This window comes from Medicago sativa, chromosome 5 (genome assembly GCF_051527215.1).
Source record: "Medicago sativa cultivar Bolivia chromosome 5, Bolivia_mono, whole genome shotgun sequence".
NCBI lineage: Eukaryota > Viridiplantae > Streptophyta > Magnoliopsida > Fabales > Fabaceae > Medicago > Medicago sativa.
The window spans coordinates 33332422-33350123 of NC_140753.1; the positions used below are offsets into that span (position 1 = coordinate 33332422).

The window sequence follows — 17702 nt, forward strand, 5'->3', positions numbered from 1 at the left end:
ACATTGTTTTTGATAGTTGTTATGTTGGGGTTGTGCATTATCAAGTCATTGCTATATGTCCATGCATCATACCATGTTGTTGTTGTTGTTGAAATGTAAAAGGAGGTGTACTTTTACATAGTAAGAGGAGGTGTACTCTTACATACGATGTTTTTGTTGCATCGAAGGTGACGACCTTGAGGTGTTTTGGTACCACATGCATCTAGAGAAGAGTCTAGAACATTGCATGCATTTGAATAATTGATGAGTTGTGTCATAATTGAATATATGACTTGGTGAATTTGTGTATTGGTGAAATTTGGTGAATGTTGTGATGATGTGGATTGGTGTATATGTACATTGGTGAATTTTGTGGATGGTTGTGAATAACTGTATTATGCTCTAATTGCATGCCTTAATTGTTTGTGCTTATACACTTGGTAAATCAATTGATGATGGTTATTTAATAATAATGATGAGGTGAGATTTGTATACGTATATATATACATATATGAGGTGGTGATGTTCTTTGATAATGATGAAGGCTTGCTTATAACTTCGATATGATGAATTGTACTTGTTAAGATAAGCATGCCAGATGAGTAATGAAGTGAATAATGTTTTCATTGATTGATGTTGATAAATGATGAGCTTTTGTTGATGACTTGATTAGAGGTTGAATATGCATGCTATGCTATGATATTAATGTGATAGCTTGAAATTTAAGTGATGGGGAATAATAATGATCATGTGATGCTAGTGTTCTAGGAGGAAGGGTTATGTATATGTGATACGTGTATGATACACTTGTTGATATGAACTTGGAATGATGATATGGAATGGTTTGAATGGCATGAGAATCATGAAGACTGTGAATACATGCATGATTTGTTGTTTTGTATTCTTGAATATGTCTTTCATTTTCAATGTTCATGATAAATGTTTTTCGTGAATTATGATTAATGTAATGCTTACCCCTAGTGGTTTCGACCGCCTACCTGACTGTATGGATGGGTAGACATTGTGCAGGACTAGACGCTTGGTGAGTTTGCTTGTTGGATGTTTGGACGACGGGAGCTTTCTCCGTTGTCGTGTCAGTGTCGTAGTATCTAGGCTCTGATTAGGCTTAGCGTCTACTTGTTGTTTTTGGATTCTGTTGCTATGTTGTTGCTATTGTCCACTTGTTGGACTTGGAGTATTTTCACATGAGGATATATTTTGACCATGGCATGTATATGTTGAAGATTATGATTTGAATTCCGCTGTGACCGTTGAAATATTATATATATGCATGATATTGTTGGTTTTATTTTTGAGACGTAGCGTCTATTTCTTGAATATTTGTTATATTCGCGTGTTTTATCGCTTTAATAGAAATAGGGCGTTACACTATCTGACTGTAGATAAATCGATGGTGTTGCGGTTAACGGCATGGAAACGAGAGAGGGGAAGTTGTGGATCTGAGAAGAGGAAGAAAAAAAATAGAGAGAGGTCATGGTTTGAATCGGCGGAGAGTGGTTGTTTGAGAAAAAAGATTGAAAGGGTGAGTATCTAGGGTTTGAGAGAGGGAGGGGAGGGTTTGTGATATAATCAGTGTAGAAAAAACAAAGGGGGAAAATAGAGAGGGATTTTCATTCACGAAAATTTCAATGAAAATAAAACAGGGAAACTAAAATTTTAAGTGTGCCAATCTCTTAAAAAAAAATATTGTAAAAAGCGGCGGTTGAAACTGCCGTAGTATACAATCTAAATAGTTAAAAATAATATTGCCTATTTCGGCGGCTAAAACTGCCATAATATCCAGTGAATAGTGGCGTCTACTAAAACCGCCAGAATGCACCGATTATAGCGGCGGTTATGGGCGACCGCCATAATAAAACCGCGAGAATTCTCCAGATTTTTTTGTAGTGAGTGATGCGGTAAGCCTCTTCTCCTTCATTATTGTCATTACTTGTTGTATGAGTGACGTTGAAATGGATTCATTAGCTTAAATAGGGAAATATCAAATCCCTAATTGTCCGAAAATCCAAACAGAAAACAAATTGGGCTAAAATAATAAAATACTATGGAAACCTTCCTACGTCAGTCTCCTTCACCTTTGAAGAACTCGACCCTGAATTCTCATTCAGATAAAGAGCTTTCCATGCATGTTGACTCCTTCGGTGAACATGAGACCACCCTCCTGGATCCCATTGAGTGAAATGAAAAGATGGTTTGCTTTGGAAAATATAACAGTTTCCTTTATGCCATTGTAGAAATGTAGTAGCATGCTGAATAATTTCTAGACCAATCATTTTAGCCTTGACTTTAATCGTAGTACTAGATGACCAATACCTGAGTAGTGGGAATTTCTGTAAATTAACATATTCAGATGGTTGGTCGATACCTGTAACAACACATCGATCTAGTGGTTTCTTCGGCAGCGACAGTGGTGATTGAAGACCCGATTGTTTCAGTGGTAGAGATGGTACCAACGGGAAAATATAGATTGACGATGACTTCTGTTTGACGGTATTCTCTATAAGGCTCTTAATTTGATTAACCCTATTTTCAATTGCTTCTCTAGTACTCCCATTAGTGACTAGTAGGGTATAATATTTTTTAATGACAACTTTGGCAGCAAAACCAAGCACATCCATGCTAGCCTTTTCTATGGTGAAACCCATATCCTCTCTTACCACAATACCTCCAGTCAAGATGGCAATATCTTCTAAGTAGTGATTCTTGCGTTCCCCAAAAGTAGGAGCTTAATAGCAGCAACCTTAAGCACACTCCTAAGTTTATTTTTAATAATTAGAGCAATAGCATCCTGCTCAATTCCCTCTACAACTATCAAAATTGGAAATTTCTCTTTCACTGCATTACTCAATATGTTCAGAAGCTCTTTTGGATTTGAGATCTATTTGTTAACTATATCAGAAGCATTTGAATCCTTCAAACTAGTATTCAGTGCTTCACCTATGGTTGGTTTATGTGTGACTCCATCAAATACATTAAGTTATTCACCTAAAGGATGAATGTCCTCACCAATATCACTATCATTTTATAATAGAATTTATTCTTCTATATCTGGTGCATCATCAGATGGTTTAAACTTTGATGGAGATGGAGGATCACTAAAGGGTTTTATATTTAAAGGTTTTGATTGAACTCTATTTACGACAGAAGCCTTGTTTTTTAATAAAATGTGATCAAAGAAATCAAAGCATATGGTCCTACTTACTTCGACTTTAGAACTTGAATCATCAATAATTCGATTGTTTCCACCACGTGGAACCTCAATTGGTCCACCTCCCTTGTTATGATTGTTTCTGGTTGATTTCTCTATCAATTCTGCCTTTAAAGCTAGTTTGGACGCTTCAGAAACGGTCCAAACAATTTGCAATCTCGTCTTCTCTTGCATGGATCGTTTCAAACCACTAATGTAAGGAGCCACTTTCTAATTCTTGGATTCTCCCAATTCATTACTTTCAGACAAACACGAAAAGTCAGCCGTGTACTCTGCCACTGATCGCTTGCCCGAAACACATTCAATATACATCTTATACATAATTTGTTCGTAATATTCAGGTAAAAATATTTCAAGCATCAACTGTTTCATCCTTCTCCAAATTCGAATATGGTTTTTCTTTGTCTCTGTCTCTAAACAACGAGCCTATCCCACCAAACAGTTGCGGTACTTTTCAGTCTGATCGCAACCATCTTAACCTGCTTGCTTTCCGGGACGTCCATGACATCAAAAAATCTGCCAACATCAATATGCCAATCCAGAAATTCATCTACTCCCATCTTTCCACATAACAAGGGAATATCTGCCTTTACGCGATAATCATGGTAATTCCCACACGTTCATCACCCTCTTCTGTCACAACTTCCTCATCTTTAGAAATCGAATCATCAATAGTCTGATTGTTGTTATGAACCTAAACTGGTACTCCTCCCCTGTTCAGATTGTTTCTATTGTTGTTGTTGTTATTGTTGTCCGCCCGAGTTGTTAACGATGCCACCTGTGTCGTTAGAGCGGTGCCACCTATGAATGAATTATTTATGATAACCTAAGTACGATTCATGGGTAAAACAATTCTTGGTTAAACTTTACCTAACTCCCGAATAAACTTTGAATTACTAGGGTCTCTTTCCCCTCGACAACCGAAAGGTTAACAGAGAAAACAACTTTTTAATTATGGTTAATGAATCTCTTCTTAATTTGTCATCGGCGCTTCTGACAAATGTTAGAGGAGTGTCCTTTATTATAGAACTTAGTTGTTTTATCTTTCGTGTAGTTTTTTTTTCTTCTATTTCCCTTTTTTCTCATGTAAAAAAAAAAAAAAATTCCATCATGTTGCTTCCATAGTGATATTTTTTTTACCGAAAATAATAATAATAATATATATTTTTTGAGGGGAAAAATATAATATTAATCAGCGGTGCCATCTTTCCTCTCTTTTTATTGCGCTAACGCGTGTAGATTATTATCTACAATATTTTATTTTATATAAATTTTTTGATATAGATTAAAATTATATGTATTGGTATTTGTGACTTTCAAATGTAACAAACTTAACAAACTATATTTATATGTTTCAATGACAAGAATAGCATAAAAAATAACAAATATAACAAAATTCTTCTTGTAAAAAAAATTAAAGATGTAACAAGAAATTTATATTTTATAATAACACCAATAGAAATCCCTATTTTATTTTTATATAATATAGATTTTTTAAGGATTATATATAGTATAGATAACACGTATTTCCCTCAAAAATATTTAAACACTTCTTGAAATCTAACACTTCCGGAAATCTAATTTCACCTCTGTCGCGTTCTCAACAACCATACTGCAAAAGTGCCATGGAAGGTACATAAATATATTCCTCTATTATTTCTTGCCAACCATTGTCTTTTCAATACGAATTATTAACTTCTTCTCTGTTACATGGCCCCAGGTAACAACCTTTACGACTACGACAACGGTGTTTCTTTGACAACTTCTGCTAAGAGGCAGCAATCGACTACAACTTCCACCACTGGAACAACCCTAACATCACTTCCGTCTGAACTGGTCGCAGAAATTCTCTTTAAGCTTCCCGTGAAGTCACTCTTGCTACTTAAGTGTGCTTGCAAGTCATTAAATTATCAAATCTCCGATCCTAATTTTGCCAAGAATCATCTTCGCTTGTCAACAACGTGCCACCACCTCATCGTAAGCTCCAAAACTGAGTCAGGTGAATTAATTCTCCTTGATACTGCATTCCCCTCTCTTTTTTCAGCTTCTAGGGTAATACAAAAACAACTCCGTTACCCTATTAGTCTCCGAAACGAACATTGTTTGAAGGTGTGCTCTTGCGACGGCATCCTCTGCATCACCCCCACTAGCTTTGGGAAGTTTTCTTCTGTTTTGTGGAACCCTTCCATTGGAAAATCCAAGGTATTGCCTCCTTTGGAGTATGACTGGAAAAAATTTAAAACTCCCATATACAGCTTTGGGTATGATCATTTCATTCACAATTATATCATAGTCGCAGTTTCATTCTTCAACGATGAAGACGAGAAAAATAATGAAGTTAGTGTTCATACTTTGGGTACTGATTATTGGAGAAGGATAAATGACTTTCCATTTTCTGGTCGCATTCAAGGATCAGGAATATTTGTGTGTGGCACTATTAATTGGTTGGCATTTGATGCTTCAAATTTCTCTTTGCCAACCATTGTTTCTCTTGATTTAGAGAAGGAGTCATTTCAAATACTTCCGAAGCCTGATTTGGAAGGGAATTGGTCAAACCTGGGGTTGTTGAGGGATTGCTTGTGTATCTTTAATATTAGTGGTATGTTTTTGGATGTTTGGATTATGAAACAACATGGATATAAAGAGTCTTGGACTAAATTGTACAGTGTTCCTTTTATGGAAGTTCCGCATTTCTTTGTCTATCGTCCCTTTACCAAGGCTTTTTATATTTCTGGGGATGAACAACTATTGTTAGATTTTAATGGTTGTAAGGAACTGAAGTTCACTGTTTGCAATTCCAAAACTGGTACTTTGAATATTCGAGAGATTCAAAACATCAGTTGGTTTATGTTCCCAGAAGTCTACGTTGAGAGTTTGATATCACCTTAAACATGAAATTCAATTGCAACATGGATATGATTAGTTTCTGTTTGTGTTATTTATTGTATGCGTGTTCTTATTTTTGGTGACTTGTTGCATGATTGTTATTTAATGGTTTTGATAGAGTCTACAGGTTGAAAATAGTTATTTTCAATTGTTTGGTTAGTTTGAGTAGTTGATTCTCAAGCACCGAGCATTGTATTTTGAATATTTCACAATATGAAGTGCATTAAATGGTTTGTCATTTGATGTTATAATATATGTTAGTCCTGCTCTATTATCTTTATGTTTGCTTCAATTCTTGCAAAATGCATTATGAATTACACTGAAATGTTACGTGATACTATTACCATTTTTATTATAAAGAACATTGATTATTCAATTTTAGCACATTTGTAGGTTTGTTTTTTAGTTGTTAAAGGAAGTAGTAGTGGTATTTTAGCAATGAGGTCGAAGGTATTTGTTAGTGATTAAAGTCAGTAGTAGTGGTATGTATGGGTTACATTTTGCTGCACGATGGGAGGAACTAAATCTTGTTAGTGATTAGACATAGTTGTTAAAGAAAGTAGACATGGATTATATTTTGCTGCACGGTGCAAGTTATTCATGAACAAGATCTAATTCTTGCAGTATTTCTATTTTATGATGTATTGGTTACAATTATCAAACGAGGCTTCTTTACCAATTATTGGTTTTGGTGTTGATGATAGTTGTGAAATTATAGGGTTTTCATGATATCTAAGTCCTTTCTTTTCTCATTTCTGAAGTAATAAAACCAATTAGTTATCCAGAGATTGAGAGAGAATAGTCATATCTTGAAAACTTAAGTTTTCTCATGATTGTTTGGGATCAGCAATTCAGCATGGCCATTCTCAGTACTTGTTATTAGCTTACTTGACTAAATTACTTTAAAGCACTAGTCTGGTATGAAGTATGATATTGATGGATTACTACAAAGTACAGATTAATAATTAATGAATTTATGGCTCATTCTTCAGTTTAGCTGAGTCTCTATTTTGGACAATATTAGTTTGGTTGGGTTTAATTACGGAGCGAGACCCAATAGATAGAAATAATAGATTCATTTTCTAAAATTGAGAATCATCTTCCCCTTGCATCAGACTTTATGTGATCAAATAACATCTCAAGACCTTGGAGGTTATATTCTGAGACAACCTAACCATTTAACTGTCCTGCATCTTATGTTCAGTTGATAGCCAATGTTCTTTTTCTATCTTTGTTTTCTCAAGGCATAATAATATATGCTACAAACCTTTTGTAGATGTGTGAGAAACTACGAGATTAAGAGAAATAAATTGAGTGAAGAAGAAGTATCAAGAAATAATAAATCTTGTTATTGTAGTTATGTAGCGATATAAGGGAGAGAACAATTACCTTACTAAGGTATAGATATTGACTAAAGTTTGGAACTGCTCTAATTGATCCTATACACTATACAGTAAGAAAAGGTTTTGTTGTTGTTTTATTTTTCTTCATTTTAATTCAATTATGGGATTAAATTGATCAATTATGAAATATGATGTACATTTGGTTGAAAACTGGTAGGAACTAGCAATAGACCCTTATCAAACCTTATTATTATCAGTCTTGTACTGGAATTTGTTGACAGGCGACAAGCATTGCATTGCTGAGGAGAATGTAACTATCCATAATATGATTAACACTCTTGCCTGATGTTTATAGTTTTTCCACTATGGTCGGTGTTTCCCTAACGACACTAGTTCTCATGTCTTGGAAAGATGATTTTTTGCACTTGAACTCGTGAAACCACTACAATTGTGAATGTTGATGATAGTAGGTCAGGTAATTCTATCCGAGCAGGTTTTGGAGTGTTGATTTAATGTTTTGAGACGGTGTTTGATATTATTGCAATCTGACAATTGTGCAATTTCAAGTGACAAAGCGATGATTAGATGTGATTTTGTTTGTTAATTTGCTTCGTGTAATGAATGATTTTGGAAGTAAGTTGAACCCTTCACCATGTTAAGTCGGAATTTCTGCAACATAAAAAGATAATGTTTTAGCACGAGACACTTCAGAGTATGTTAATATGTAGTTTGGTGGTATTTGTTAATTGCCGTTCTCTTCCAATTTGATTGATTTCCTTATTTTTTGGATTTTTAAATGATTTTGAAAATGGAATGAGTCCACTTTTCTGTCTAAACTGAATTTAGCAGTTTATTTTGTTCAAGTAAAAGCTCGTTTTGTTGCTAGTTGTGAAAGTAAAAGCTCACAACTATATTATTACTCAAAATGTGCAATGCAAGTAGAAAACTGAAACAGATAATTATTTGATGTTTTCTCTATCATTTAGTTCTTTGTTCCAGATGAATGAGCTGGCCAGATCTAAAAAAATGGATTAAACAGTTCTTGAACAGGAATGTAACCCACCCTGCAATTCAAAATTAATTAAATGTCTATTCAAATGGAAGCTTCAAGTAAATAAAATTTGAACTTTGTTTTACCTTGCATTCATAAAATTTGAGTTTTATTGTAAGAACCATAGTTGCACAACTAATTTGAAATAGCCTTGACGTTTTTGAAGTTGAACTGAATTACAGAGAAATTAATGGCGCACTAATATTGGTACTGCACCTTGATTTAAAGTTTCAAGTGAGGTCTGTATTACCCCCAACGCATGAATAACCAAAGCATGAATAATCAAAAGTGAGGCACCCTAATATCCCAAAACAAGATTTTTTTTTTTATCATTTTGGTCCTTGGATGTATGAGTCGTTGAATCTGTTGTAGTCTCTGAATTTATCAAAATTGAAAACACATCCACACATATCTCTTTTGTTAGTCATTTCGGTCTTTGAATATGTTTTTAGGTAATTAATTTAGTCCTCGATGTATTATTTGTTGGTCAACTTAGTCAATGAAATTACTAACAAAAGAGACAACATGTCACACATTATGAGACTAAAATATGACTATTTGCTTGATATAAGTGAATTTCCCCACTCAATTTGTAAAATGAATCAACCACCAAAAGAATTCAAACAATATACAAACACTTTCAAACTGCTTATTTATTTGCAACTAGCATCATCAAAAAAAAAAAAAAAAGAAGAAGAAAAAATTGAGACAGTGATTTGCTTATACATCTTAATCTCTCCGAAATTTAGTTCCATTGTGAGTTTAATATAAATTTTCATTACCTATGTCTTTATAAGTATCTTTTTGGTTTAAGAATCTTCATTTAGACATTTTTAAACTTTTCGGCTGATTTTCTTTATTTGACTAACACACTAGTCATAGAAATGTGTTTTAAAGGAGTTGTAACTGGAGCATGCCTAGAAGCCACACTTTTATAGCTGAATTCGACGTAACTGATCATTTGGAATCTGGCGATGGATGCGGGAGTTCGTTGGAGATTGATCTAACGGTCAGAAGCTGACTAGGCAGTGTTCCAGCGCAGCGAGGCCCAATCCAGAACAAGGTTGATTTTCACGTGTTGCTAAAGATTTTAAGATGGATTGTTGTGGAAGTCATTACTCCACCAAATTCATTTGATCAACTCGAATGCTTGACGGGAGCGGAGCAAAATAAGAAGATTTTGGTTAATTTGGCACACATCAATCTGGGTGATATGGAATTCAAGAAATGGTAAAAATTTTAAACACTAGGGTGTGATGTAAATGAGATTGTGGAGGAGATAAAAAATCTATCGTGGAAGTGGATCGTCCCTTGTATGTAATGGAGTTTGTGTCTGTTAATTGCTGTTTTGAGTTGTGAGGGTCACTTTTTCGGTCATAAGGGTGTGTTTGCGTGTATCTTTACTTTGCGGGCTGAATGTTTTCCTCTGTATGGGGTCTGTTGGTTCAGTAACATTGCAGTTTGTGGTTGCTGCACTTGTTTGTAATATGTTTTTCTCACTTGTACTCCTTGTATTAAGACAATTTTAGCAGTTTAATTTTTATTTTATTTTTTATGAAATGTGCACATGAAGGTGTAATTTTTAACGTTGATATTGGCCTTCATATATATAAATTACAAGCGTTTTTATGTCTATAAGATGCTCTAAAATTCATTTAGTGTGAAAGCAACAACATGCTATGGATCGCAAGATGAATTCATATAGCACTTAAGCAATGACAAGTATTAGAGCTCTCTGTTATAGATTAAAATAAATGCGATTCTAATATAAATATCTATATATTATATTCTTTAATCTTTAAGAAAAAACATAAATTATTGTGTTTGTTTGAAAATGATTATTAACTACGCTTGGGTGCCTAAAAAAATGTGCACAAAACAAATTTGATTTTGTATTTCTCTCAATTATATTAGAAATTATGTTTGTAAAAAGAGCTTACACAAAAACTTGAGTGATACCGACCATAAAGTCTAAATTGTCTGATCTTAATCGAACGACTACGGATGTGCCGATTGTGTGATTGCGTCCAATTTCTTACTGACGTTGATTTAGGTCGTTGTTGGATGTGTACCTACAAAACCTATATCTCTATTTGCTAGATATATTTGATTCAGAACCTATATTTCTATTTGCAAGATATATATTTGAAGGTGATCTTCTCCCTTTCAATCCTCGACTCAATATTTGCCTTTCCATCGGAAGCTTCTTCATAATTTATCTGCTAAAATTATGTATATTTTGTTGAAAGGATATGAAAGGAGTAAGGGTGGTTAAGGTTGAAAACAAATGATGTGAGATACTTGGTGAGCAGATGGTGCTTTGAAAATATCAGATGCTTTGCTTACCTTTCTTTCTGTATGAGTAATTATTGAAATAAAGAACATGATCAGTTACAAAAGATAATGTGACTTTCTGAACATGCAGCAAATTATAAACGCAAGGGATTTAATTAAAATTGGGAATGACAACAATTTTAATGCAGGGATGTACCAAAAAATATCTGAATGCGGCGAGTAGGATGTAAAGATAGAACTATCATATGAGAAAATAAGTAAACAATTTTCATGATGACAATTTAGAATATTTAGGAATTAGGATGTAGCACAAATTGAACTATGTGACATAATTAATACATAGATTTGGTTCTTGCTGATATGTCTGGGGTTACTAGCCCTCGTTTAATTCGTTGTAGTCTCTTTCTCTATTGGACGTTAACAATTCTTTGTAATAAAAAAAAAGTATGTTTCTATCACGTTGAAACTGGTTGCACAGTGTAAAAAAAATCAGATTTAAAACTGTTAACCTGCAGTAGTGGCTACATGTATGGAGTGGAGTGCAGAACAAACCCGACGGGGCTGCAAGTAAGGCAACCACAATAGAAAATCTGGTTGAAACCTTGATCACGGCATCCAACTTTGCAATTTTGTCAATTGAGTTAGGACTTGTTGACACTTCAATACATACTTTAATAATCAAAAATTGAAAGTTAACTTATAAAACTTGCACAAACAAGTATTGCCTATAAACAAAAGAACAATTACTGTGTTCATATCACTCATTGTGCATGCTCTTTGATCTCAAAATCCTATTGATTCTTTAATTCAATCATATTTTTTAATTCTCAAGTCTTGAGAAGTTTTGCTCTCAAGTGTATCCAAATTTAAAGAACATTTGTGGAATTCTTTGATATCTTGTTCCATGACCACACTTTTCCATCTTCCGTAACGCGCCTATAGAAAATTTCTCTTCCTTTATGCCAAAAGGGCTGGTATGAATAAACTGTCAAATGCTCTTACTTTTAACAAGATAGTTCTCATTTTCATGCAAGGATCATATTTTATAACATCATACATAAGAAAATTCTTGGACATATAACACCGTGCTATTCAAATCAAACAAAGAAGAATCAAACACATGACACCCAAAAATATCCAAATATGCAGATCTCCTAAAAATAGAAAAATTAACTATAGGAATGATAAATTAGTTAAACAATGAGGGGAAAAAAAACGTAAAACATACTATCTAGCTAGTAAAAAGATTTATCTTAGCAAAAATGTTATAGTTCATCCATGTTATGTGGATGCTTCTCTTGATTCCAATCATTTGACGACTTCCTGCACAATAACTTCCTTTTCCACAAAATCCAACATCTTGTGTTCTCACCCAAACAATTTTACTTGAATCACCATTCTTTCTCTGAAATACACAAAGATACCAAAGTTGTCAAATCTCTAAATTAGATAATTATTTCCCAAAATCTACTAAATGATGATAGTTTCTCACAAATTCAAATTATGGTAGTTACATGAACTCAAACAACTATGTCATTTTCATATTATCAGACAAGTACATAATCAACAAACTTATCGATAAAACTTATATCAAATGTGTAGATCCTATGACGTAAATGCCTAAACGCTAATTCAAGCTTGGCCAACATGCGATTCAAGATTGACGATAAAACATTTTTCACAACATAGAAGCTAAGGTTTATTTCAGATGAAAATCTTCTATGACCTAAAAGTTAATTCATACTAATTATTATATGTTAATATCAAAGTAGTTTTTGTTTCTCCAACTAAGGGACTTTTAGTTATGAAACATAAATAGATCGTAATAAGTTATAATTAAAGAGACCAAGCAAAACAGAAAGAGGAAGCAAAGATCTAAGTAAAGAATCTCTCTTTCAAAAGTAGAATGCACATTTTACCTTTTGAGTCTAATTAATGATATGAACTTCTGCTGAAGGTGAGTTTTGAATCAAAAACTGAACAATTCCATCAGGTATGGATGAAGATCCTTCTTTAAATGCTAATTCGGCATCTATCAATGTCTTGGATAATCTAACTGTACCTTTCCTTTTTACTCTCAATGAGTTCAACTTACGCAAGGAATGGAGTTTGAGATTCAATAAATTAGGAACTAAGGCGAGAACCTGGGCAATGAGAATGACGGGGAATCATGATCAGTTTAATGAAGTCATATTTTCTCTTATTAAACTTATAAATAATAAAGCAAGAATCTTTAGAAGAAAATTAAAAATAAAGCCTCAAAACATGCCAGGTCAAGATATGAAAGAAGTACATGGATAAATGAAATTCAAGATTTTGAAGCACATTCAACTAATATCCTTTAACATCTTTGCATATTGTATTACAGTATACCTGAAGAGTAGTATAAGAGATTGTCAATGAGTTGATATCAGCAAGATTTTGAAACCAGTTGAGTAGAATTGAAGGAGCCTCATCATTATTCCACCACATGTTTGCATCAATCTCTATGTCCTTAACATAACTAAGTTGGCTCCAACATAAAATCTGAAAAGGAGTACCGATAAAAGCAAAAGAATAAAGATTTGGAGTCGATAGCTCAATTTTGCGATGGTTCTTAGGGTTAAAATATTTTTCTATTTTTAAGTTGACAAGTGTGGTACTTGATATGCATAGGTTTTGTTCACCTAGAATGTCACAATGTGAAATCATCAAACTTTTCAACCTAGGACATGCTGAAAAAGGCTCGGCTCCACCAGTAAAGGTGACATAATCAAGATACAAGCTGGTTAATGATGGCAAGTTCAGGGAATTTGGAAATAATATTTTTGGTTTATTATGATGTCTACGGGAAACATAAAAGTGAAGAGATGTTAGCGCGTGACATGAAAAAAAGCAAGATGGAAAATGTTGAATATCACAATTGACACGGATTAGTAATCGCTTCACATCATGTGAAACAACATATTTTAAAACCCTTTCGAGCATGCGAGGCTCCATAAAACCATCACGGTAAACATTGAGAGTGTGTAGTGGTGTGGTTGAGTCATCACGTATAGACAACATTTGGGACATGAATTTGGTAAAACCTTTGAGAGTTTTAAAGTCACGAGAACGTATTGAAAGACAGGGAAGATGCTTCCAGAGATTCTTCCATCGTGTGGATAAAATGCAAGTTTGAACGGCGTGTTTGGGTTTCAAAGAGGAGAGTATTTGAAGTAAGAGACAATCGGGCAAATCACTGAGTCTGTCTATAGTTTGATCGTAGTTGTCTTTAGTTTCATCGTAGTTATAATTTCGTCTTCGTGTCTTCATCGTCTCAAAAGCAATTGTGCGGCTGCAAAGTGCTGCAAATTAAAGCGAGAAATAACTTGATATATGCACACACTTCAGTACGTAAAAAAACAAAAAACCCTAGTTTTGATTATGAGGCAAATTTTGTTTAGAAAACTAAAAACCAAAGTGAAAATAACTCCATAGATATACGAACGCACCTGAAAAGAAGAAAAACAAAAGGAACCCTAGTTTTGATTTTGCAATTGTCTTCTCTCCGCAAGGGCCTACTGATTTTTCCTACTTATAAGATTTTGCCTACTGTTAAAATATTAGGTGCAATATGTTAAAATAATAAATAAATTATTTATCGGAAATTGTGGAATTTATTTCTTAAACTTGGTAATTATGTTTTTTCAATAAATATTTACTACTAGTATGGACACTCGTGCCAAGCACGGGCTAGAATTTCGTTATACTTTAAGAGAGGGAATATTGTGATGTATTAAGTGTCTAGTAAAATCCAATATTGGATAAAAGAGTTGAGGTTGACCGAGAAACAAGTGAAAAATCTTATATACTTAAGCCTTAAAATGTTGATTAAATATGTGGTATCATTCTCACTTGTGTGGTTCAATATTGTGGGGGAGCAAAAGTGGGTCTTAGTGGTAGATTATAGATACAGAGAGTCTCACACTTAATGGAGAGATTCTAATGTGTCAAGTGTTAAAATTTCATATTTGATTCAAGAGTAGATGTTGACCGACATATAAGTTAGATGAGTCGTATACCTAATGTCTTAGCACTTTGGATGAGTTGTATACCTAATTTATATGAATCTCACTTGCATTGTTGCTCTTAGCCTAATGTGATGATACAATTCAATGTATGCTCCCATGGAAATCCCAACACTGTAATGATTTGTTTTGTTAGTTTTTAGGTGTCATTTGTTTAATTTTTATCTGAAGTTTCAAATTTTGGAACCCACTTGGGTAGTCCTGGTAATATTGGCTTATGCACCTCCTCAAAGTCTCATGTTCGATTCTCTCTAGCGTCAATTTAGGTGGATTAATTTAGCTTTTTTTGTTAAAAAAGTTTCAAATTTTGGATGTCATTTTTTTTTCACGCAATTTTTTTATTAAACCCTCTATTATTTAAATTCCTCCACTTCTGGTCTTTAGTGGTATCTAATAATGAAAAGTTGCAAGCGTGTTATACTCAAATGATAAAATACACGCTTGTTAAACATTTTAAATTGATGTGACATTTTTTGAATGAGTCTATGATTTTGGTAGCATAATTACATAGTAATCTCTAACTCCTTCAACAAATCCAAAATGTTACCGACACGTCACTCTATTCTCTATACTATCAGGAAAAAACACACACTCCTAGTTTATCCCTTGTTATTTATCTCATGTTTAAAGTCCTATTTAATCTACTTTCTTTTTCTAATTTACTTTCCCTCTTCACATGAAAAAATGAACATATACATCCATCTACGAAACTTCCACCAGCCCATATTTTTACCATGTTGCGCCTCATACCTTATTTCACAATTTCACTGGATCACATACTCAAAGAGTCTCACACGTAAGAGAGGGAAGTTAATGTATCATGTGTGAGTTAAATTTCAATGTTGGATGCAAGAGTATATATTGAGCAACATATAAATGAGATGACAAATATACCTAATGTCTTAAGATTTTGGGTGAAGATTTGGTGTGTATCTCACTTGTGGGGTTTCTCTTAATCAAATGTGATGATTCAACTCATTGCATGCTCCCTTAGAATTCCGAACATTATGATGAATTGTTTTATTAATTTTTGGATGTCATTTGCTTTAGTTTTTATATAAAAAATATAAGTTTTTAGATGTCTTTCGCTTTCATGCAATTTCTTTTATCCAAACTGTATTATTTCAAATACCTTCAATTTTAGTCTTTGGCGGGATCTGACAATAGAAAAATGCATGTGTTATGTTGACTTAAAGTGACATTTTAAAATGACGTGTCATTTTCTTAATTGACAAAAAACATAAAATTTTTTCTTATTCCCAATTATCAGTAACTAACTTTATTCTGAATACTTCCAAGAAAAAAAACATATTTTATATTTTTCCCTTATCATTTCCCACGTGTTCAAATTTTATTTTCATATTCTTTCTTTTTCTAATCCATTTTCTCTCATTTCATGAAAGATATGAACATAAACATTCCTCCTTGAAACCAACATTAACTCGCCTTTTTTACAATGTTGTGCCTCCATCTGACTTTATTTTTCTATGCCACCATATCACAAACGTAGAGAGTCTTACACTTAGAGAGATATGTTAATATGTCAATTGTCACTTAAAGTTCTATATTTGTTGAAAGAGTAGATGTTGAGAAACATATAAGTGAGATAAACAATATACCTAATGCCTTAAGGTTTTGGATGAAGATGTGGTGTCAATCTCACCTGTGTAGTTGCTCTTAGTCTAATATGATGATCCAACCTATTGTATGCTCCCTTAGAACAATGGACATTATGATGAACTGTTTTGTTTGTTTTTAGAAGTCATTTGTTCAATTTTTATATTAAATTTAAGTTTTGGATATTGTTTGCTTTCCTGCAATATTTTTTTATTCAATCTCTATTATTTCAATTTCCTTCACCTTCGGTATTCAGCGGGATTTAACCATAGAAAAACTTTGATGTCTTATAAACTGAGTTTACAAAATATGTGTTTATTGTACATTTTTAAATGTTTTGGAGAGTATATTTTGGTAAATTAATTGCCGAAAAATATCTAACTCGTTCAACAAATGCATAAAATTACCAGCAACTCGCTTGATTCCTCATGGACAAAACACACTTTTGTTTTTACCAGTATCATTTCCCTTAATCTCATTTTTTTATATTCTTTCCTTTTCTAATTTACTTCTCACTTCTCATCAAAGAAGGAAATATAAACTTCCCTCCATTAAATTATCACCAACCCATCTTTGTGACCATATTATGCCTCTGTTTGACCATATTTAGCTATGTCACATAATTATGGATGTCGACAGTCACACACTTGAGGGGGGAGGGGGGGGGAGAGAGAGAGAGAGAGAGAGAGAGAGAGAGAGAGAGAGAGAGATGTTAATGTATCAAATATGAGTTAAAATTATAGTTGATGGAAGAGGAGATGTTGAATTAATGAGATGGCTCATATACACGTGCCTAAAGATTTTGGTTGAAGATGTGGGGTCAAACTCATTTCTGTGGTTTCTCTTAGTCTAATGTGATGGAACAACTCCATATGTAGGCTCCACTGAAAGTCCCAACATTATGATGATTTGTTTTGTTAGTTTTAGGATGTCGTCTATTTTATTTTTTAAAATTAAATTTTAGATTTTGGATGTCATTAACTTTCATGCAATTTTTTTATTCAACCTCTGCTATTTAAAATTCAATCACCTTAGGTCTTTAGTGGGATCTCACAAAGCAAAAATATAGATATATTAAGTTGAGTTGACAAAATACACGTTTATTAGACATTTTAAATTGACCTGACATTTTTTTTAATAAGTTGGTAGCATTATTATGCAATAATCTCCAACTCTTTCAACATACCCATAAAATTACCAACAACTCATTCTTTTCTCTTATCGTTTTTCTCGTGTTAAAATTACTTTTTTCA

The 17702-nt window shown here is 33.3% G+C and overlaps 1 protein-coding gene across 1 annotated transcript; it reads left to right on the top strand.

Moving 5' to 3' along the window:
- The first annotated feature begins 4918 nt into the window (after window positions 1–4918).
- LOC146921912 (F-box/kelch-repeat protein At3g23880-like) lies at window positions 4919–6097 on the top strand. Its single transcript, XM_085711407.1, has one exon. The coding sequence runs from the start codon at window positions 4919–4921 to the stop codon at window positions 6095–6097; it is 1179 nt and encodes a 392-aa protein (XP_085567533.1).
- The last annotated feature ends 11605 nt before the right edge of the window (window positions 6098–17702 follow it).

What these genes read in the sequence shown, in the direction of transcription:
- LOC146921912 (XM_085711407.1), top strand. Translation starts at nt 4,919, where the DNA reads ATGGCCCCAGGTAACAACCTTTACGACTACGACAACGGTGTTTCTTTG.